We start from the raw sequence: 24,471 nt of genomic DNA, 5'->3' as shown, positions 1-24,471 counted from the left end.
CACGCCTCTAAAGGCAAATGGGGACATTCGCATTTGTGCCGATTACAAATGCACTCTGAATAAGGCATTACAGCAACATGCCTATCCTGTTCCTGTGGTCAGTCATATCCTGGCCTCTCTCAAGGGGGGGGCGTGTTTTTGCAAAGCTTGACCTAGCTCAAGCGTATCAACAGCTGCCTGTTGATGATGCTGCTGCTATAGCTCAGACTATTGTGACCCACAGAGGAGCCTTTAAGGTAAAAAGGCTACAGTTTGGAGTGAATGTCGCTCCTGGGATTTTCCAAAGCGTAATGGAAAACACACTACGAGATATACTGGGGGTTTGCCCCTACTTTGATGATATCTTAATTGCAGGAGACTCCACACACATTCTAGCTGAACGGCTAAGGGCTGTTTTATTAAGATTCAGGAAGACAGGCCTCAAGCTTAAGAAGGACAAATGCAAAATAGGGGTGCCTTCTACTGAATTTTTGGGGTTCAAAATTGATGCTGCTGGGATTCACCCTGCTGAATCCAAACTAACTGCCATTTTAGAAGCACCTAGGCCAAAGTCTAAGGCCGAACTTCAGGCCTTCCTGGGCATCCTGAATTTCTACAATTCCTTCCTTCCACATAAAGCCAGTGTAGCTGAGCCTCTTCACAGGCTACTAGACAAGCAAGCAGTGTGGCAGTGGTCACAAACGCATGAGGCTTGTTTTAACAAAGTCAGGGCCTTGCTCACTTCTAACAGTGTACTTGCACATTTCAACGAGTCCCTTCCTGTGTGCATCGCTTGTGATGCGTCCCCTTACGGGGTAGGAGCTGTCCTGAGCCACCTCAGGTCTGATGGAACTCAGGTTCCTGTTGCATATTACTCCAGAACATTGTCTTCTGCCGAGCGCAACTACGCTCAGATAGACAGGGAGGCTTTAGCTGTGTTGCTGGAATTAAAAAATTCCATGATTTTTTATATGGCAGGCATTTCACGGTCTTCACTGACCATAAGCCTCTGCTGGACTGTTTACCACATGTAAGCAAACTCCCCAAATCATTTCACCTAGAATGCTCAGGTGGTCTATTTTTTTGTCTGCATATAATTTTTCATTATTTCACAAGTTTGGGAAAGAGATGGGCCATGCTGATGGCCTCAGTAGATTGCCCCTGCCAGTAATAGAAGCTGACCCTGCGCCAGCTGTTAACATTCTATCCATCCAAGCCTTGCCAGAGTCCCCTCTGAACGCCAAGGATGTAGCCGCTGAATCGGGCACAGATCACACACTTTCACGTGTCCTTTCTTGGGTTTTGTCTGGTTGGCCTGAGCACTGTCCTAGTCCTGAGTTTCAGAGTTTCTGGTCTAAAAGGAACGAGTTGTCCACCTCTCAGGGTTGTCTGCTTTGGGGAAACAGAGTTGTCATTCCCACTTCAATGAGGACTAGGATCTTAGGTTCCCTCCACGAGGGTCATCCTGGCATTGTTCGAATGAAGGCCCTTGCGCGCAGCCACTTGTGGTGGCCTGGTTTAGACAAGGATATTGAGGCTAAGGTGCATGCATGCCATTTGTGCCAACGCTCTTGCCCAGAGATGCCCCAAGCTCCTGTGCATAGATGGGAGGAAACACAGTCCCCATGGTCTAGGGTGCACATTGACTACGCTGGGCCCTTTCAGGGCCAATTCTTCTTGGTCCTCGTTGACAGCCATTCAAAATGGCTTGAGGTTGTACCTGTCTCATCCACCACCACTGCAAAGACTATTCAGGTACTGAAGGGGATTTTTGCTGCACACGGGCTCCCAGATGTCATTGTGTCTGACAACGGCCCTCAATTTACTTCCTCCGAATTCCAAGCTTTCTTGCAGGCCAACATGATTTGTCATGCCACTTTTGCACCCTTCCACCCATCCACCAATGGTATGGCTGAATGCATGGTTCGCATCACCAAGGACGCCTTGAAGAAACTCACCTATGGGGACTGGCATCACAGGTTGGCTGACTTTCTCCTTTCTTATCGCACCACACCGTCCACTTCTACAGGGAGAAGCCCAGCTGAACTTCGCTGGGGGCGCAAACTGACTACGAAGCTTGACCGGTTGCATCCGGACAGACTGCCTTTATCTACCTCACACCCTAGGGCACCTAGACAACTACTTATGGGTGCCCCGGTTTGGACTCGCAATTACGGGCCTGGTCATACATGGGTCCCCACTTCTATTTCCAGGGTCACAGGTCCTCTATCCTACGAGGTAGCCCTGGACAATGGTCGTGTCCTGCGCCGGCACATCGACCAACTCCGCCCTAGGCGGGATCTTCCAGATGAGACTCCTGGGTCTTTTCCAGGGGGGAGGGGGACCCTTTAGAGCAAAGGGAGGGGCACGAGCTGCTGCCCACCTCCAATGATGGAGCCACAAACGGCCCATTCCAAGATTCCGCGAGTGCCCCAACAGGAATTCTAAGAGCCTATCCAACTACCAGGCATTCATGCCTACTCCAGCCAGGGAGTCACCCTGGGGGTACAATCACTATTCACCTGCACAGCACAGTACTCCAGTCAGGGAGGATACCCGGGAGCATCCCAATAAATCATACCCCGCAAGAGAGCTGGCATATAATCCCCAGAGTTGGCCTGACCTTACACCAAGTCCTACAGGGGGTCAAACATACAAGGAGGTGGTCGAGGAACCAAGTCCCGACCGCAACACCTCTAGCCCAAATCAGGGAGTAACTGAGTTTGGGGAAGGTACAGAAACCCACACGAGCCCAGACACAGAATGGGGTTTAGGGAATGGACAGCCTCCTGACAGGTCTTGGACGGACCTAGGAGGTTCTACAGAGACACCCAGCAGTGGCTATCACTTCAAGGGGCCCGAGGGCCTACAGCTAGGCAGGTCAACCAGGTCACAAAGTGACAGAAGCCCTGGCCTGACGAGCCCGGTGGGCGAGCAAGCAGGCCAGGCATTGGGGCACAGTCCTTGGAAGGCACCAAGGCAAGATAAGGAGAACAGGTTCACGTCTCCCTTCAGTCAGGGAACACCTGTCAGAAACCCAGAGCTGAGAAGGTCACAGAGAGCAAGGAAATCTCCTAAGTACTTAGAGGATTACATAACATTGCTGGCTAAACAAAAGCCAGTAAACAGTAGGAGCACTGGGGAGTAGAACACTGCATCAAGAAATAATTGTATGTTGGTAGTAGTCTTAGCCCGGGGGAAAGGGGTGTTATGTCCCGAGCCTTGCAAACGGGCTCAGGGCGTTTGCAGGCAGTCCCGGGCAGGTGCAAGCTGCCCGGGACCAGACAGGCTGTCGCCAGCGCCTGTGCGCATGCGCGGGTGCTGGCGTGGGAAAAGTAACACATTGACCTGGGAATTGCCTATATAAGAGGCTGGGAGCTTTTGGGCGTTGCTGAAGCCTTCATCTGTAACCTGAACACAGAATAAAAGAAAACCTGAGAACTACAACTGCTTCTCGTGTCTTGCCTTTCGCGAAGGACTCAACAGTCCCCCTGGTTTGGTTTATAGAACAGTGGCCATGAGCAGAGCCTTCTCAGAGACAGCACCCCCATTATAGAACTTTTTCCCAAGGAAAATATAAACAGTGCAACCCTCACCTGTTTAGAGGCAACTCCAAACACACTGTTCAGCCAGCCATATATAGAATAACATTTTATAGTCAAACAGCACTAAGTAAATTACTACTACTATTTTTCTTTCTTAAAATACACACTTTTAATATTGTTTTAAGCAGTGCTAGTGATGCTTTACAATAGCTGTCTTGGAGAGTTTTCTTATAAACCACCCTGGATGGTGGTTTCTCAGAAGTTTCTCAGAAACTTTTAATTCCAAATTAGATATTGATTTAATAAATCAGGCAGAAGAAACAAATGTTTTAATACATAAAATTCCGGCCCTCTCAATTCCTGGCAAATAGATGGGGAAGAAATGGAGGTAGTGACAGATTTTATTTTTCTGGGCTCCAAGATCACCTCAGATGGGGACTGCAGCCAAGAAATTAAAAGATGCTTGCTCCTGGGGAGGAAAGCTATGGCAAATCCAGACAGCATACTAAAAAGCAGAGACATCACCCTGCCAACAAAAGTACATATAGTCAAGGCCATGGTTTTCCCAGTTGCAATGTATGGCTGTGAAAGTTGGACCATAAGAAAGGCTGAGCGCCAAAGAATTGAGGCCTTTGAACTCTGGTGCTGGAGAAGAATCCTGCGAGTCCCTTGGACTGCAAGGTGTTCAAACCAGTCAGTCCTAGAAGAGATCAACCCCGACTGCTCTTTAGAAGCAGATCCTGAAGTTGAAACTCAAGTACTTTGGCCACCTAATGAGAAGGAAGGATTCACTGGAGAAGAGCCTCATGCTGGGAAAGATGGTGGGCAATAGAAGAAGGGGACGACAGAGAATGAGATGGCTGGATGGAGTCACTGAAGCAGTAGGTGTGAACTTAAATGGACTCCAGAAGATGGTCGAGGACAGGAAGACCTGAAGGAACGTTGTCCATGGGGTCGCGATGGGTCGGACACGACTTCGCAATTAACAACAACAACAACAAAATCCCACAGACCTACTGCCTCGTAGGCTCATACTGCAGAGAAAATAAGGCATTGCATTTCTAGCCAGCATAGCCACAGGATGATGGGAACTGTGGTTCATGACACCTAAAATATATTAGTTTGGGTAAGGCTGGATTAAATTATAAAAGAGCAGATGAAGGGAAGTATTTTTGTCTCCGACAAAATAATTGGGGAGTTGACTCGGACTTTTAATTTCAACTCACACCAATTCTTCTTAACTTCCCATTCAATCCAAAGAGTTCTATTATTGCCTGGATTTTAGGGAAGAGAGGAGGCAAGAATAGACCACAAAGCTAATCTGCAAGTTTGCTCTCTTGCCTGCCTGCACACCACCTTCCCGTGTGTGTGTGTGTGTGTGTGTGTGTGTGTGTGTGTGTGTGTATGAGAGACACACACAGAGAGAGATCCCCTTTTTATAAGTTTGCTTACTCTGCAACGCTCCCTGTTCTCCACACTTTCGCTTCCCTTCTCTCTCTCTCTCTCTCTCTCTCTCTCTCTCTCTTTCTCTCTCTCTCTCTTTCTCTCTCTCTTTATCTCTCTCTCTCTCTCTCTTTATCTTTCTCTCTCTCTCTCTCTCTCTCTCTCTCACACACACACACACACACAGAGAGAGAGACAGAGACAGAGAGAGACAGAGGTTAATAAAAAAGAGAAGGAGGGGGGAGAAAGGTGGAAGCTCTCCTTTTTTGTGAAACCTCAGCTTTCTCCTCCTCTTCCTCTCCTGACTCTCTTTCTCTTTGTCTCTGTCTCTCTCTCTCTCTCTCTCTCTCTCTCTCTCTCTCTCTCTCTCTCTCTCTCTCTCACACACACACACACACACACACACACACACACACCCTTCCTGTTTTCTTCTCCTCATCCTTTTCCTCCAGCTGCAGCTGAATGGAGTGGGAAGAAGTTAAAAAAAAAGAGAGAGAAGGCATGGAAGAATGGGGGAAGCTCTCCTTTCTTGTATCACCTCGGCTTCCTCCTCTTCTTCCACATCTCTCCCCCCCTCTCTGTCTCTCTCTCTCCCCCCATCTCTCTCTGTCTCTCTCTGTCTCTCTCTCTCTCTCCCCTGTCTCTCTCTGTCTCTGTCTCTCTCTCTCTCCCCCCGTCTCTCTCTGTCTCTCTGTCTCTCTCTCTCTCTCTCTCCCCTGTCTCTCTCTGTCTCTCTCTCTCTCCCCCCCCGTCTCTCTCTGTCTCTCTGTCTCTCTCTCTCTCCCCCGTCTCTCTCTCTCTCTCCCCCCGTCTCTCTCTCTCTCTCTCTCTCTCCCCCCCCCCGTCTCTCTCTCTCTCTCTCTCTCTCTCTCTCCTCTCTCTCTCTCTCTCTCTCTGTCTCTCTGTCTCTCTCTCTCTCCCCCCGTCTCTCTCTCTCTCTCTCTCTCTCCCCGTCTCTCTCTGTCTCTCTGTCTCTCCCCCCCGTCTCTCTCTGTCTCTCTGTCTCTCTCTCTCTCCCCTGTCTCTCTCTGTCTCTCTCTCTCTCCCCCCCCGTCTCTCTCTGTCTCTCTGTCTCTCTCTCTCTCCCCCCCCGTCTCTCTCTCTCTCTCTCTCTCTCTCTCTCTCTCTCTCTCTCTCTCTCTCTCTGTCTCTCTCTCTGTCTCTCTCTCTCTAGAGAGAGAGAGAGAGAGAGAGAGAGAGAGAGAGAAATCCTTCTTACTTTCTCTTCCTTCTCACCCTTTCTGGCCTGGCAAAGCAGAGGCACATGAGGAGAAGCCCAGCAAAGTGGGGCATGGCCAGGCATGACAGGGTTAAGCTGGGAGGAGCAGGGCGTCTGAGGCAAATAAGCTGCAGCTGCTGCTGCACACCACCAGCCCTTGAGTGCTGGCTGTTTCCTGTGCGTGCACCAGGGCATCCAGCTGGGTTGTGGTGGGGCAGGGCTGGGGCAGCGGGGGCCGGTCCCTTGCCATTACTGGGACAGCCCTGGGCCCTCCTCAGGCCACATCCGGCCCGTGGGCCTTGTGTTTGACATGTCTGCTTTAGTTGAAATGTTCAGGGTTTATATGGGTAACTGGTTTTACTGTCTCTGAAATAGAAAGATTTGGTACAGATCAACTCCAAGATCCAGACCAGTTTTTGGAACGCTCAAAAAGGCAATTTTGCAAATAACGGCAGTTAGGCTAAGAATAAGATTTTACTCATTTATACAAACCCTAAACCTGCATTTGCAGCTCCATTTGCACAAGTGGTGGGCCCAGTGGTGGGATTCAGTCAGTTCGCATCAGTTTGGCAGAACCGGTAGCTAATTTTTTGTTGCCCAGGCCTAGAATAGACTTCCGGAAGCACAAAAAATTATATGAAATCCAAAAAGAGCCGCAAGAATTGGATAAAATTATACATGGAACAGAAATAAAATTAATTAGCAATTTATATAAATACCTGTTGAGATATAAAATGGAAGACGAGGTTGTCAAAGACATAATGATTAGATGGGCAAAAATTTTTGGATATAATATAGAATTGGAGAAATGGGAAAAAATATGGGAAATAAATATAAAATTGACTATGTCGGCAGCATTCAAGGAAAACCAGTTGAAAATGTTTTACAAATGGCATCTTCCACCTGCGAAGCTTGCCAAGATGTTCCAGAATAATTCGGCAACATGTTGGAAATGTAAAAAAGTACATGGAACATATTATCAGCTATGGTGGACATGCCCAGTTGCAAAAAAAGAATACAATACAATTCTACAATAAGAAAATGGATCCAAGAAATAACAGACCAACCTGTAGACTGGAAACCAGAGATCTTTTTGTTGGGTATTTTAAATAGAAAATATAGTAAAGAAATATGGTACTTAATTTTACATATAATAACGGCGGCAAGAATAGCATATGCACAGTGCTGGAAAAATGAGAATATACCATCAGAGGAAGAAGTAATAAGAAAAATCCTGGACTGTGCTGAGATGGACAAATTAACAAAAGAGATAAAAGAAAAGGAAGACACAGAGAATTATATAGTATGGAACAAGGTGTATGTCTGGTTGGAGACTAGAAATAATAGAGGAGAATAAATATGGAAAGGTCAAAAGTGAAAATATGTGTATAATAATGTATAATAATAATATGAATTATCCTTAGTAAGAAGTAGAACATGAAGGAAGAAAAATGTAAATAAGAAATAATGGGGCTATAAGGACAAATATTTAAAGAAGAATAAGGGGGAAATGTAAATATTAGATTACCGTTATGTAATTGCTGTAAAAAAAAAGGAGGAGTATATATTGTGTGTGTATGTGTGTTATGTTTTGCTTTGTTCTGTTTTGTCTTGTTGGTTAAAAATAAAAATTAAAAAAAAAAGACTTCTGGAAGCAGCATCCACACAGAGAACCCGTTGTTCACATATTTGAATCCCACCACTAGGCGGGCCCATGTGCCTGCCCTTTGCCCACATCATTTCACTAGTCCACTTATTTAGTCACTTAGTCAAAGACTGCTCCAAATCAGCTGTATTAGAAATAATTACAAATCAAGGGCATTTAGAATAACATAATGCGGTTTTGCTTCTCTATACTATGCTTGCACAGGAGCCTCCATTAGCCCAAGGTGAGAACTGCATGTACAGAAAGATAAAGAAAATTAATCGGTTAAATTAACATTACAAAAGAAATGTTTGTAAAAACAAAGGGGTGTGGTTTTCGTTTTTACATGTTGCTTCCTGTGTGTGTGGAGGAAATATACTGAGCTTCTTCGGAAACCTGAACAGCTGCCACGGACACAAGTTGGTTTGGAGAGATCTTTGGTGATTGGCGAAGGGAAAAATGTTCTGGTTATCTTAACATTTAGAGGTCTTTTGGTTTTGCTATCTTTGATTCCTGTTATCCAAATCACAGTTACTTCTACCAACTCGGGGATGATGGTCGTAGCATCCTCTGTAAGTAGTGATAAACCTCGTAAGCCAGCCAAGGTCCTGATTATCACCGCAATAACAAAGGAATATACGTCATTGGTCACCAAGTAACCGAAAGCATTCTGTTACAAAATTAAAGGGGGGAATGAAGGGTCCTGGAACAAAGGGAAATTGTTCAATCTCACTGTTGCTTTCTTGCTTTTTGTAATTGGCTTTTGCACCAGGGAAATCTCATGCAAGCGTGGGAAACATGAACATGGACTCGATATACTAAAAGAGAGATTAAGGGAGTGTACAGGAAAGATGGATATCTTTCTTATGATATGATGGCTCTGTTGTTTGATTTTTATTGGCTAACAAAGTTTATAAAGCAATGCTACCAACTTTCTAAAGTGTGGCACTTCTGGATGTAACTCTGCCAGCGTTCCAGATTGTTGGCCCCCCAGCTGCTTGACTTGATCAAATAAAGTGCTGTTTGATCAAGAAGTCTCCACTTGGGTTATCTGGTTGGATTGATACGGTATCTCAAGTTCAGGTAAGGGATTGGGACCCTACATTTTTTTTGAACTTTTAAGTAAGTTTGCTATTGCTTTACTTTATATGGATAACTGGTTTTTCTGTCTCTGAAATAGAAAGATTTGGTACAGATCAACTCCAAGATCCACACCAGGTTTCTGGAACGCTCAAAAAGGCAGTTTTGCAAATAACCATTGGCTGCGGAACCAAGGAGAGATTCAGTTTGCAACAGAAAAGAGAAGAGAAAGCTGAAGAATGGCAGGGATCTGGGAAGTTCTCACTGCTCTGCTGGTGGGTTTTCTGATCCTGGATTTTGGAAAGCTTCTCTGGTCAAGCAGACGTTACCCTCCTGGTCCTCTTCCTTTTCCTTTCATTGGTGGACTCTGGCAGATTGGGACCAAGTTGTCTATAGATATGTTCACTAAGGTAATCTGTCTGTCTGTCTGTCTGTCTGTCAGACAGTGCACAATAAAATTTGAAAACATAAAAACAGTATATAAGAGTTAAAACGTAAAAGAAGAAGAAGAAGGTTGATTAAAAACAATGTTAAAAAGTAATTAAAAGGTGAAAGGGGAGGGGGCTTTCAGCGTGTTAACTGCGTGTTCTTCCCAAGCAAGATCAGCAGAGTCAGGTTTTCACCCCTTTCCAAAAAGGTAAGAGAATGGAACCCCGGGCGACTACACTTCATTTTTGATGTGTGCCGTTGTGCCCACAGTAAAAAAAAACGACAATAAAAATTATCTTATCTTATCTTATCTTATCTCATTCTGGGGGGGGGGGTGTTCCGCAAGATGGGCCAATGGCAGAGAAGGCTCTCTGCCTGGACCCCACCAGTCTTAACTTTAACTGATGGGGTCCACAACATACCTTCCCTGCCTGACTGGGTGGGATGGGCTGATGTAACGTGGGAAAGAGGGTTCCATAGCTAGCCTGGCTCCATGCTATGTAGGGCTTTACAAGTCAGAACCAGCATCTTGAATTGGACCCAGAGGCAAACGGGCATCTGATGTAGCTCAAGCAGCAGAGGTGTTCTATGCACCATTCCTTGGGCCCCATTCTGTACCCGTTGAAGCTTCCAGATGCCTTACAGAACAATAGCACCATGTAGAGTGTGTTGCAATTGTCCACACAGGAGATGGCCAGGGCATGAGTGACTGAGCAAAGAGTTTCCTTCAAAATTGCCACAGAAGCTGAGCACAAGAGCTTATTTGCCTCATGAAGATAAGAACTAGTTTCCACATGCAGTGCCTGAAAACCTACTGTTTCATTGCATACATAAGATACGTCTGATTATTTGTTACGTGTGAAATAATGCTACTTCCATGGTGAGAAATCGCCAAATAATTGTTTTCCCAAGGGCACGATTCAGTTACAGAATGGAGTTTGGTTCCAAACGTATAGCAAGCCCTGACAAGTCTTCAAAAGCCAGATAAATGGGTAGAGAACAGATTGTTACTAGTAGTATAATTAGGTAAAATCCCTGCAGATGTTACTCCACTACTCATTGCCTACTATAGGGGCAGTGTTCATCTCCATTTCAAGGCCATTGAGCCAGTGCTGTCCGAAGATATTTCTATGTTCCTGTGGCCAACATGATGGCACAGAGTGCTGTTACTTTCCCACCAAAGTGGGATTAAGTGGATCTTAATCACTCAACCACCAGGCCATTCCTGTAATTACTGTAGTTACAGTACTGCAATTAGCAGTGAAATAAAGAGAATAGAATAGAGCTGGAAGGGACCTTGGAGGTCTTCTAGTCCAGCCCCCTGCTTCAGCTGTAACTGAATGTTTCTTCACAGCCTCACTGATATGGCCCCCTGCCTTTAATTCAGGAGGAAAGGAGCTTGGTCTAAAATGGACTGCCCCCCCCCGAACCTTCATATATCCCACATGCTTTTAGATCAGTGGTTCTCAACCTTTTTAATGCCGCGACCCCCAACCGATCGTAAGTCGAGGACTACTCAACCAGTCGTAAGTCGAGGACTACTCAACTGGTGCAGCACCGTTTGCAGAATGGGACTTTTGGCGGGCTCAGCAGGGCAGAGACAGCCTGGACAATTCCTATTGGCTTTGGAAAGCCAATAAAATTAGACTCTATTCAAGAGAGTCTATTCTATTGGCTTTCAAAAGCCAATAGAATAAAAGGGAGGAGCACCGCTAAGGAAAAGGGGGGGGGGAAATGGCGGACTGCATTGTTTGGCGACCCCCGTGAAATGGTCGTTCGACCTCAAATGGGGTTCCGACCCACAGGTTGAGAACCACTGTTATAGATGTTTGGCACTAGCATTGTCCATCCCCTTTGAAGTTGATATATGCAATGGGGGTAAAACAGATAAAACCAGGAGAGGGACTAAAGCAGGAAGGAGCTCTATGAAGCTGCATTCAAGTTCAGAGAGACATTCAAAGGGAAGAGACAAGATTCTCGGTCCACTTGGTGGAAAAAGCTATCGGAACTCTTGTGCTGAGTATGGCTTCTTCTGACCCAATGTCCGGTTTTCCAAGTGGTCAATAGTCTTCTGAAACAATTTCACAGATGATCTATGGAGCTTCTCAGTCATCCAGGCCATGGTTGTCCCAAAGGTGCTTTTTCAAAAGGCAGCTGGACTTTGTTTTTTCTTGAAGATGTTTCGCTTCTCATCCAAGAAGCTTCTTCAGTTCTGACCGTCAGTTCAGCCAGTTCAGTGAGTACTGGAGAAGCTTCTTGGATGAGAAGTGAAGCATCTTCAAGGAAAGACAAAGTCCAGTTGCTTTTTGAAAGAACCACTTTGGGACAAATTTCACAGATTCTGCCATTGAGAAATCATCTCAATCAGTGGTTCTCAGCCTGTGGTCCATAGGGGAGCCCTGGGGTCCTTCAACTGTGGGGGGAGGGGCTGCAATGTCATCACAGGGGATCTGTGAAGGCTTGAAGAAATATTATGACTTAAATCTTGAGTGAAGTCTTGGGGATCCGTGGCCATAGTTTGTGAAAAGGTATTTAAAGGGGGTCCATAGTGAAGAAAACCAAAATCATGGCATCCGGCCCTCTCAATTCCTGACAAATAGATGGGGAAGAAATGGAGGTAGTGACAGATTTTATTTTTCTGGGCTCAAAGATCACCTCAGATGGGGACTGCAGCCAAGAAATTAAAAGACACTTGCTCCTGGGGAGGAAAGCTATGGCAAATCTAGACAGCATACTAAAAAGCAGAGACATCACCCTGCCAACAAAAGTGCGTATAGTCCAGGCCATGGTTTTCCCAGTTGCAATGTATGGCTGTGAAAGTTGGACCATAAGAAAGGCTGAGCGCCAAAGAATTGAGGCCTTTGAACTATGGTGCTGGAGAAGACTCCTGCGAGTCCCTTGGACTGCAAGGCGTTCAAACCGGTCAGTCCTAGAAGAGATCAACCCCGACTGCTCTTTAGAAGGCCAGATCCTGAAGTTGAAACTCAAGTACTTTGGCCACCTAATGAGAAGGAAGGACTCACTGGAGAAGAGCCTAATGCTGGGAAAGATTGAGGGCAATAGAAGAAGGGGACGACAAGAATGAGATGGCTGGATGGAGTCACTGAAGCAGTAGGTGTGAATTTAAATGGACTCCAGAAGATGGTAGAGGACAGGAAGACCTGGAGGAACATTGTCCATGGGGTCGCGATGGGTCGGACACGACTTTGCAATTAACAACAACAACAAAGTGAAGAAAAGGTTGATAACCATTGGTCTAGTTCAGGGGTCTTCAAACTTGGCCCTTTTGTGACTTGTGGACTTCAACTCCCAGCATGCTGGCTGAGGAATTCTGGGAATTGAAGTCCACCAGTCATACAAAGGGCCACGTTTGAAGACCCCTGCTCTAGATAATGGCAGGTTAAAATCTTCTGACTGTTGCTTAGCTGGAGCTCATGGCTGTTTCTCTTTTATGCACTCTAGGACCTAAGTGGCTTAGGAAAGCAGAGAAGGGACCCAAACTGTTCGGAGAGGAAATCCCAATTTCTCTGGGACTTTTCTTTGACATGTCTATAGAGATTCTCAGCCATCCTGGTCATAATTGTCCCAAAGAGGCTTTTTCATGAGGCAATTGGACTTTCTTGGGGGGTTTTTTTGAAGACATTTTGCTTCTCATCCAAGAAGCTTCTTCAGACCTTCTGAAGAACTGAAGAAGCTTCTTGGGTGAGAAGCGAAATGTCTTCAAAGAAAAACAAGAAAGTCCAGTTGCCTCGTGAAAAAGCATCTTTGGGTGTTCTTTGCCATCTAATTTAAAATTCTCCAGAAATAGATCATTTTTGACTGCAGAGGAGATGGGATAGTAATTCTAGCTCCTGTCAATATAAAGGTGATGCAGGTTCGTCTGCTATAAAGTCCCAGCTGTTTTCTCTTTTTCTGCCCCAAATGTCAGCTGAGGAAGAAATATGGAGACATTTATACTGTGTGGATGTGGCGTAAACCGATAGTAGTCATTTCTGGATTTCATGCGATGAAGGAAAGCGTGATCAACCATTCGCAAGATTTTGCTGACCGACCCCTTTCAAGTTTTCTTTTTAAAATAGGTAACGGTAAAGGTACATTCTTCTGAAAACCAAGGTATTTTATTGTCATTTCACTGCAGAAATGTGAATATTATTTGTTCCTCACATTAAGTTCAAGCATGGAGCGGGTCAAGGAAGCATTTGACTAGGAAATGCCTTTGGATGTTTGGCGTTATTTTCAGGATGTGAAGTTGTGCTTAGTAGCCCCATCATTTGGTTCTGAAATGCTTCTGTTCAGACAGTAGGTTCGTGCAAATCAGTTGCTGTTCTCTTTGTCTGCTTCAAGGCTAAAGAAGTACCCCAAATTTATTTATCTTTTTTATTAATGAAATGTGAATTTAACTTTAATAAACCTGAAATGAAAATTTCCCTCTTGAAATCTGTCAAAGGGCCCCATCAGAATAGAACTTCCAGAAATGGCTGCGAGATTTATTCCAGTCTTACAAGGAAACTCTTGAAACACACAAAGCAACGAATCTGCGAACATCTACAGGCAAACCAAGTCATAACCAGAAACCAACATGGGTTTGTCAAAAACCCAGCATGTCAGACAAATCTTATTACATTCTTTGACAGAGTGACAAAATTAGTGGACCAGAGGAATGCTGTGGATATAATTTGCTTGGACTTCAGTAAGGCATTTGATAAAGTAGACCACAATCTATTACTTGATAAGATAGAAAAATGTGGGTTAGACAGCATCACCACCAGATGAATGAACTGGCTGACCAACCAGACTCAACGTGAGGTCCTCAATGGAACTGCATCTAAAGACATTAAAGAAATAATGGTAAGTGCTGTCTCACAGTTTAGGGAGGAAATGAAACAACTTTTGGATCAGAATAAATCTGAAACTAAGGAGGAAATGAAGAAAGAGATGAAGGAGCTTTTAGAACAGAATAATGCTATTTTGAGGGATGATATACTTCTAGCTCTATCTGGAATGGCCTCAGTGGTTGTGAAGCTGGACTCCAGAGTAGAGGAAATTGAAGAAACAGTTGAACTTTTGGATTATAAATTTCAAGATATGGAGAAAAAAGTGGAGACTTCACAAGATGATATTCTTATGTTCCAGTATAGACAGATGGAATATGCTTTGAGAATAAGGGGTCTGAAAGAAGATAAAACTCAAGATTTGATGGAAATGGTGATTAATGACTTGGCTGTTATTTTGAATATTGATAAAGAAGAGTTACGTGGGGATGTGGAAAGAATTTATAGAGTTAATTCTTGGATTGCAAAACAGAGGAATTTGCCTAGAGATGTGGTGATATATTTTGCTAAGAAGTCTTTGCGAAATCAGATTCTACAAACTTTTTATAATAAAAGATTTCAGATTGCTGCCCAAGATATTATTATTTTAAAGGAAATTCCACCTAAAATTTTAAGAAGCAGAAAAGATTTTGCTTTTTTAGTAAATGAACTTAAAGCAAGACAAATGCCATTTAGATGGGAGATTCCGATGGGCATTGTTTTGAGCCATGCGGGGACACGTTATAGACTTAATACAGTTGCTAAAGCTAAGGAATTTTATAAAACGGTCCTGGGAGCAGGCTCTCCTTTGCCCATGATGCATAAAGTCTTGAGTGACAAAGAGATGGAACAGAAATCTGAAGGTACAGGGATGATGACTGCTGGACAGGTGGTATGGATGTCTCAACCAGAGGTTAAAGAACAGAGAATGACCCGTGCAGCACATAAACGTAAAGAAAAAGAACAACAGAAAAAAGAAAAAGAAAAAGAAATTGAAGAATCTACTCAGCAAATTGCTTCAGTGCCGGTGGGAGGAGCAAGACCCAAAAGCTCTGCTACATATTCATCAGCAGCAGAATTTGAGCGGATCTTCTCCAGGCTGAAGGCCAAGGGAGATGGCAAAGCTCCTGTCCTGGAATGTTAATGGATTAAACATTCCTCAAAAGAGAAAAAAAATTTACCACTATTTGAAACAACACAACAATGATATTATTTGCTTGCAAGAAACTCATATTACAGCTAAAGATCAAAAATATTTAAATAATCCTCGCTTGGGATCTCATTTTGTATCTCCCGCCCCTGGGAAGAAAGGGGGTGTGGTAATCTATGTTAAACAGAATTTATCTGCTACCTTGTTAGAATCAGATCCTTATGGAAGATATGTTATGCTTGAACTTGGTTTATATGGCAAGAAAATTCTTATTGTGGGGTTGTATGCACCAAACCAGCAACAGGAGCAATTTTATAGGTTACTACATCAGAAAATAACTTTGTTGGACTATAGATCCGTGATTTTAATGGGAGACTGGAATGGTGTCTTAGATATACAAATGGACAAAAAAGGCTCTTCTACCTTTTTTAAACAGGCTAAATTACCTAAAGCCTTTTTTGACATGAAAGAAGATTGGGAATTGAGAGACTATTGGCGTGAACGTAATCAAGAAGAAAAGGATTTTACGTTTTTCTCAGATAGACACCAATCTTTCTCAAGAATTGATTTCTTTTTGATCACAACAGATTTATACAACAGGGTGAAGAATGTAAAAATTTTTTCTAGGACATTGTCCGATCATAGTCCAGTTTGGATGGAACTGTTTGTAGAGAAGGAAGATAGGAGATCCTGGAGGGTGAATGAGAATTTATTTAAACAAGAAAAAAATGTTCATAAATTAAAGGAATGTTTAAAGGAATATTTTACTTTAAATATGAACAAGGGAACATCATTGTCAATGGTCTGGGATGCAAGTAAAGCTTTTATGCGTGGTATTTTGATAAAAATGAATAATTTGCATAGACAGAAACAGATTCAGAAACGGAAAGACTTGGAAGAGGAGATTAAATTAAAAGAGAAACTTTTAATTTCAAATCCCTTAGATGAAAAGATTAAAGGAGCTTTAAAATTGTTAAAAACACAATTTAACATGCTGATGGCTGATCAAGCTGCAACTAATTTGCTATTTATGAAACAAAATACATTTTGTAATGCTAATAAACCAGGGAGATGGTTGGCTTATCAGTTAAGAAAAAAACAGAAACAGAGGAATATAGATAAAATAAATTATAATGGTAAATTGGTTTATCAGAAAGAATTGATTAAGAAATCTTTTTTAGAATACTATCAAAAATTATATAAGGGTACCAATATTCAAATTACAGATATAAATAATTATTTAGGCAAAGTCAACTTTCCTAAATTAACAGAAGATCAGGAAAAAAAGATTAACGGTTTAATTACTAAGGAAGAAATTGTTACAGCTATTAAACAATTGAAATTGGGCAAAGCGCCGGGTACGGATGGGTTGACATCTATTTATTATAAAGCTTTAGTAGAAGAGATGATCCAACCGTTGTGTGAACTGTTTAATAATTTATTACAGGGGTTAGAGATCCCTCCATCCTGGCGTAATGCATTTATATCATTGATTCCAAAAGATAGTCAAGATCTTACTTTGCCTAAAAATTATAGGCCTATATCTCTTTTAAATGTGGATTATAAAATTTTTGCAAAAATTTTAGCTAACAGGCTTATGGGGATCTTGCAGCAGTTTATACATAGGGATCAATCGGGTTTTATAACTGGAAGGTATATGAAGAATAACGTTAGACAAATTATTAATTTATTAGAGTATTTAGAAAAGAATAACCAAGTCTCTGCAGGTGATATTTTTGGATGCTGAAAAAGCCTTTGATCAAGTGAATTGGCAGTTTATGCTGTGTTTAATCAAGGAGATGAATTTTGGACAAAATATATTACAAGTATTATCCAATATATATCAAAAACAGACTGCTCAAATTATTGTAAATGGGGGTTTGTCAGAGGCTTTTGTAATAGAAAAAGGAACAAGACAGGGATGCCCGTTGTCTCCGTTATTGTTTGTTTTAACACTGGAAATTTTGTTGATTAAAATTCGGGAGTCTCAAGAAATAAAAGGAATAGAAATTAATAAAAAAGAATATAAATTAAGAGCCTTTGCAGATGACTTGGTTGTTACTTTGTCTCAACCTGTTTCTTCGGTGGTGAAATTATTACAATTGATTCAACAATATGGACGTGTTTCTGGCTTTAAAATTAATATAATAAGACCAAAATATTAGCTAAAAACATGACTAATGGTGATAAACAGGCTCTAGTTAACTTAACAGACTTTGAAATTGTTGATAAGGTAAAATATTTGGGGGTTACATTATCTGCTTCTAATGTAAAATTGTATAAAAATAATTATGAAAAGCTGTGGATGGAGGTACAGAAGGATTTAAAAAACTGGAATAATTTACAGTTATCCCTTATGGGCAGAATTGCAGTTATTAAAATGAATGTCCTGCCAAAGTTTATTTTTTTGTTCCAAATGTTACCTATCTTAAAGAACGAACGTAATTTAGATGAATGGCAAAAAGGTATTAATAAATTTGTTTGGGCAGGGAAAAAACCAAGGGTGAAACTTAAAATAATGCAAGATTTTCGTGAGAGAGGTGGACTCAAGGTACCAAATATGAAATTGTATTATGATGCTGTAGTATTGACATTGATTAGCGATTGGGTGAATTTAACAAATACAGAAATACTTCATTTGGAAGGCTGGGACCTATTTTTTGGATGGCATGCCTATTTAATATTTAATAAAAAAGTGGATTGGGTTTTTAAGTCTCATATTATAAGAAACTCTTTGCTAAGAGTGTGGAGAAAGTATTATAAAAGTGACTTCAAAATACCATTATGGGCTATACCTCGGCATGCCATAGAAGGTATAAGGAAAGGGGTAAATATGGACAAGGTCTCTTACGTACAGTTATTAAGATGGGATGGCCAAGACTGGCAGTTAAAATCTTTGGAAGAATTAACACATGAAAACTTAACTTATTCATGGTTCCAATATAGACAAATAGTGGATAGATGGAAGATGGATTGTAAAATGGGCTGGCTTAGAGAAGATGGAATTTTTTTAAAACAAGTAAGAGATCAAAGGCCAACCCATATTAAGAGAGTTTATGGGGTTTTAGTGGAATTAGATTCAGAACTTGAACTAGTTAAAGATTGTATGATTAAATGGGCACAGAATATTGGTGAAACGATTTCAATGGATACTTGGGAACTTATTTGGATAAGAAATGTTAAATTCACACAAGCGCAAAATTTAAGAGAGAATTTTTATAAGATGTTTTATAGATGGCACCTTGACCCAAAGAAAATGTCCATTATGTACCCTAATCTACAGCCGAAATGCTGGAGATGTGGATATTTGGATGCTACCTATTACCATATTTGGTGGACGTGTAAGCATATAAAAGCTTTTTGGATTAAGATATGGTGGAATATTCAAAGAATTTTTAAAAGGAGGGTAAAATTTACTCCGCAATTATTTTTACTAGGTATTGTTATTGACTGTGATGCTAAGGAGGTTATATTGATGTTAAATTTGATTACAGCCGCTAGGTTGTTAATAGGACAATATTGGAAGAAGGAATCTTTGCCTACTTTACAAGAATGGTTTCATAAAGTTTCGTATTTGGCAGAAATGGCAAAGATTTCGGCTTTCTTAAAGGAGCAATCTCAAGAAAAATTTTTTGCGGTATGGGAAAAATGGATAAATTTTATACAACATAATTTGGATATGGAAAATATTATTTAGCCTTTTTATAATTTGTAATGATTGTTTTTTCTTTCTTTCTTTCTTCTTTTTCTTTTTTATATATATACATTTTTAATGTATTATTATTCATATTTTTTTTTTTTTTATATATATATATGCTTTATTTTTCGTCTACTTTCTTCTTTCTTCTTTCTCTCTCTCTCTTCTCTTTTTATTTTTTATTTTTTTTTCTTTTTTAGTATATATTATTCATTTTAAAGTTTATGTTATTTATATTATTTCTATATATATTATTACTGTGATTTTTATTATTATTATTAATTATTTTATAAATTGCAAATGTTATTTTTAAAATATTTGTTAAATAATCCTATATTCAGTTCTGGGAAGTCGGGGGGGGGGGTGGGGTGGTTGGGGAGGGGGGGGTGGATTTTTATTTGTAAAACTTTTGAAAAATTTCAATAAAAAAGATAGAAAAATGTGGGTTAGACAGCATCACCACCAGATGAATGAACTGGCTGACCAACCAGACTCAACGTGAGGTCCTCAATGGAACTGCATCTAAATGGGGGGAAGTGTGTAGTGGAGTGCCCCAGGGCTCTGTTCTGGGCCCAGTGCTCTTCAACATCTTCATCAACGATTTGGATGAGGTGATAGGTGGTAAACCCATCTTGTATCTTCTAGCAGGAACATTGGGCCCTATCTAACAAAATGAAATTCAATGGTGAGAAAAGTAAGGTTCTACCATCTAGTATAGGTGGTACCTGGCTCAATAGTAGTAATTGTGAGCAGGTTCTTGGAGTCCTAGTGGACAATCCCTTAAACAGGAGCCAGCCGTGCGCTGCAGCTGCCGAAAAAGCCAACACAGTGCTAGGCTGCATCAACAGAGGGAGAGAATCAAGACCACGCGAAGTATTAATACCACTTTACAAGGCCTTGGTAAGGCCACACTTGGAATGCTGCATCCAGTTTTGGTCACCACGATGTAAAGAAGATGTTGAGACTCTAGAAAGAGTGCAGAGAAGAGCAACAAAGATGATTAGGGGACTACAACATATGAAATATGGTTGCAGAAATTGGGTATGTTTAGTTTAATGAAAACAAAGTGACAGTTTTCCAATATCTAGGAGCCCTGGTAGAGCAGTGGTTAGACTTCCTATTCTCATTGGCTCAAGGTTGACTCAGCCTTCCATCCTTCCAAGGCTGGTAAATTGAGGATTGTTGGGGGGCAAGTATGCTGACTCTGTAAACTACTCAGAGAGGGCTGTAAAGCACTGTGAAGCAGTATATAAGTCTAAGTGCTATTGCTATGAAGGGGCTGCCACAAAGAAGAGGGGGTCAACCTGTTCTCCAAAGCACCAGAAGGCAGGAGAAGAAGCAATGGATGGAAACTAACCGAGGAAGGAAGCGACTTAGAATTTAAAGAGAAATTTCCTGACTGTTAGAACAATTAATCCGTGGAACAACTTGCCTCCAGAAGTTGTGGGTGCTCTAACCCTGGAGGTTTTTAAGAAAAGATTGGACAACCATTTGTCTAAAATGTTTTAGGGTTTCCTGCCTGAGCAGGGGATTGGACTAGATGACCTCCAAGGTCCCTTCCAACTTTGTTATTCTGTTAAATAGAGCATAGATATAGGAATTTATACATTACAGCTATTTCTATTTTTATTTAAAGTTGTAGTAATATGAAGATAGTAGAATAGGGCAGGAGTTTGTTTTGTGTAGAAGAAAAAAATACAATCCTACTGCCTATTTTCTATACATGTCCTCGGGTTACATCATAATGGAGCCTGTCCATTAGGGTTGTAAATTGTAATGATTATAAAAACATGACCGATCCAATTTTACAATGTTTTGTGCAGTGGTCATTATATAAACACCACGGTGGCAGTTTTGCCAAAAAACAGAAGTAAGTTCTAGTTTTCAGCAAAATCATCATAAAAGGCAGTCACATGACCACAGGACTCTGAAAATGGACATAAATGCACCTTTATAGTCAAGTGCCCAAAGCAGAGTCATGTGAGCATGAGGGGAGGGTCTGACCATAGTAACTTTGGATCCGGGTCATAAGTTCCCATTTTCAGGTAGTTTGCAACTTTGAATGATCACTAAGTGACCGATCATAAATTGTGGACTACGTGTACTATTAAAAAAAAAAACTCTTAACACGTTGAAACTATAGATTATAATTTGCAGAAGCTATAGGGGCTAAGTTGTTATCATGTACTGTACATCTACTTGTTTCCTTGTGCTTCTGTTTGGCCATAATGGGAAGGACCCTTGGGTACGGAATAGGACAACTCACTGCAGCCATTTGTCATGGGACAATTCAAGAACTCAATTTAATTCTTTAAAATAATTTTAAAAATATTTTAATTTTTGTCATTCGCCTTTCATTTTGCCCCTCCTTTGGCATCCTTTCTTTAAGGATTCTATTCCACCATTTCTTCGATATTAGGGTAGCTCTTATCCTGTGGTGAGTTGGCCATGGTGAGCTGTCCTAGACCAGGGATAGGCAACGTTGGCTCTTTTATGACTCATGGACTTCAACTCCCAGAATTCCTGGGCCAGCCTGGCTCAGCTTGGAAACCTCTCCCTTTCCCCTCAGCATGGTTGGCTCATGTATTCTGGGAGTTGAAGTCCATGAGTCATAAAAGAGCCAAGGTTGCCTACCGCTGTCCTAGACCCTCTTTGCTATGTATGGGAAAGAGGAGATGAGTCGTTTGAGTGAATAGTGTGCAAGGGAAACGAAGAACAAAAGGGTTGCAAAGAAGTTTCAGATTGCCATCCTTCTGCCTCACAGACTGCAATTATTCGTGGAAAGTATAAGTCATGCTTATGGGGCTATTTTTAAAGTATGGATCTCACGTTGATTCCTCAAGGGTTTCATTTTCAAACGGTCACAACTGGAGGCAGCAGAGACGTTTCACCCTCACTGCTCTACGCACGTTGGGAGTGGGGAAGAAAGACACGGAGAGTAAAATAAAACAGGTGACCCATCGGCTGGTGGAGACCTTTGCACGCACAAAGGGTAGGAGTACTTTGAGGATATGGAGACTGGGAAGAAATTGCACGACTTGGGTTTTTTGTTTTTGTTTTGTTTATGCGTGTGTTTTCCAATCCAATCCTTTTCATCCATTCATTCAATGTAGGCATCACTTGTCGCCATATCAGCTTTGGGTAGCTCACAAAAGGAAATAAAATGGCAAAGATATAATCAAACTAAAAAAATGAAATGTGGATCCAGCTCACGTCAACACAAAACACATATTGGTCATTCAGTAAAGGATTCCAACCAACTTAGCAGGGTAGATCTTTAAAGCCTTCTGGAGCACCCAAAGAATGGGGCTACCTGGATTTCAAGGGGAGCCTCATTCTAGAAAGCAGGTGCAAAGAAGGGTCCAGGTAGATGGTCCTGCTTAACTGAAAAACCCAGAGCATCTCAACCACGCTGGATAGAATTGGCCTGGCAGACAAACCCAGGAGATAGGCAGTTTCTCATCTAACCAATCCCTTGGCCATGTAGCTTATATCCAGCATTCTGAATCATACCTGGAAGCAAATGGATAGTTCAGTTGGCAAACAGAAGTGTCTGTGGGCATCCTGAGACATGTCCAGGACTGAGTGTGCAGCTGAATTGTGGACCAACTGAAACTTCTGGATGGGATTCAAGGGCAACCCCACATAGAACACATTGTACTAATCAGGCTGTGAGATGACCAGAGTATGGATGTCTATCAGAAGGGCCTCCTGTTCTAAGAAAAGGGGTAACCGGAACACCGGTGGAAGCTTTGCAAAGACCTTCCAGGAGACAGCTGCTTCCTGTTCCTTGAGTGTCCTGGGTGTCTGGGAAGAGCCCCCATTTACACCCTATTTTTGCCTAAGGAAGTGCTACCCCATCCAAGGTAAAGGTGGTGTATCTCTAGATCTAAGTGACCCTAATGTCCACAGCCAGGTGGACTTAATATCAGTGAGTTGGAAGTAGTTCCTCCCCATCCAAGCCTGCACAGCCTCCCCAAACTAGGACAAATCTCAACAATCTCATCTGGCCAATACTGTGATACCAAACCCCAAACTCACCCAGATTAGATGTTGCATATAGGGTGGGAGAGTTGAGCTGTGAGATGCTCCACAGGGAAGGGTTCTACTCCTCCAAGCTGGAACGTTGTTAAGATGATTATCTATAATTTCATTTACAGGGCAGCCAATTGACCCTTTACCATTCATCATGAGTTCAGTCTGTAATGCGATTTGCCTTTTGACTTTGGGATACTGTTTTTCTCCTGAAGACCCAAAGTTCCGGATGATATTAGAAGACATTAGCAATTTTACAAAATTTGGGGGCTCTGCCTTCTTATTGGTGAGTAATCATTTTCTTCTTGAGTCCCTTAGAACTTTCTAAGTCTCTTATTGGCACTCTGAAAACAGCTGTACTAGAGTGGCTTCTACATCTAGACAAGTAGACTAAACTTTTAATTTACACAGAGACTCAGACAAATTCCAAGTGTAAAGCTAATACTATTTATTCTTGGGAGGAAAAATGTCCAATGTTTGCTCCACATTGCTCTCCAAACTTACATTGTTCCTGCTTGCTTATTTTATGAGTTCATCATTTGTCATCTGTCGTGTATGGAGAGTTCCTGGTCATAGGCCAGTTAAGGTGTCAGCCAGAGATTCAGAGCTGCTTTTCAGAGGCCTTTCGTCCTTTGCTACTAAACATTGGATGTAGGGTTACAATGGGAAGATGTTTTGGAAACCACGTAGAAATTTCTCTGTTTTGTGACAAGAGAATGGGGGTGGAAGGTTACGGTATTGTACTTAGGTTGAACTTCAAGAAGAGCAGATTGAAGTTCACCTTCTGATGCTATATGGAAGCTCATTGGAGGATTTGAGTTCAGCCTCTGGTTGGTTGGTTAGTGTGGGGGAAAACGGGAGGAGGGACTGCTAGGGATGTTCACTTAAACTCCTGAGGAAAAAAGAGCATAGAAAGACCGGCATAGGAAAATAAAGAAAGAGTTCTAAGAAGACATAAAGCAGAGTTTCAGAAGGAACACTTATTCTCTTATTCTCAGAAAGATATTATGGCCAAAGTCAGAACTGAGGGATTTTGGAGATCCGTTCCAAATTTTGAACAGAAGTTAGAAAAAAGTTTACCAGTGAGAACGCTACCAGCCTATCCTAAATTCTGTGAAGCCTTGACGAAACCGCCCTTCTAGATCAATTAGTGATCTGGGTGGCCCTTAAAGTCTACTTCCAAATTGTAGGAGTTAAACTACTAGGATGTAGGTGTAACTACAACACGAGTCAGTGTGATATGTTACTTTCAAACTCCTTGCCTTCCCAGAGGTTGTTCCTGTTATTTCTGCCATTCAACATTCAAAACAGTACTGCAGGGGTCCCCAACCCCCGGTCTGTGGACCAGTACTGGACCGCAGCATACCAGCAACTGGGCTGAACAAATAAGCAAAGCCCCATCCGCGGGATGCAGGAAGCACACAAAACCATGCCCCCT

At 42.0% G+C, this 24,471-nt stretch overlaps 1 protein-coding gene across 4 annotated transcripts in view; it reads left to right on the top strand.

Moving 5' to 3' along the window:
* LOC120300875 (cytochrome P450 2J2-like) overlaps positions 1 to 24,471 on the top strand; it is a 57,663-nt gene that overhangs the window by 10,417 nt on the left and 22,775 nt on the right. For 3 of the 4 annotated variants that reach the window (XM_039327407.1, XM_039327406.1, XM_039327404.1), the window contains exons 1-3: positions 9,187 to 9,321; positions 21,842 to 21,990; positions 23,159 to 23,319. In XM_039327407.1, coding sequence (XP_039183341.1) covers positions 23,188 to 23,319 — 132 coding nt within the window. In that variant the 5' untranslated portion in view covers positions 9,187 to 9,321; positions 21,842 to 21,990; positions 23,159 to 23,187. Of the gene's footprint in view, positions 1 to 9,186; positions 9,322 to 21,841; positions 21,991 to 23,158; positions 23,320 to 24,471 lie in introns of those variants that run through there. The other variant, XM_039327405.1, reaches the window with a different exon arrangement.

This window comes from Crotalus tigris, unplaced genomic scaffold, assembly GCF_016545835.1.
Source record: "Crotalus tigris isolate CLP2741 ecotype Arizona unplaced genomic scaffold, ASM1654583v1 scf7180000024361.1375286210:1436186, whole genome shotgun sequence".
Lineage (NCBI taxonomy): Eukaryota > Metazoa > Chordata > Lepidosauria > Squamata > Viperidae > Crotalus > Crotalus tigris.
Note: the sequence above shows the minus strand (reverse complement) of the source record. Positions and strands in the feature narration are given on the sequence as shown.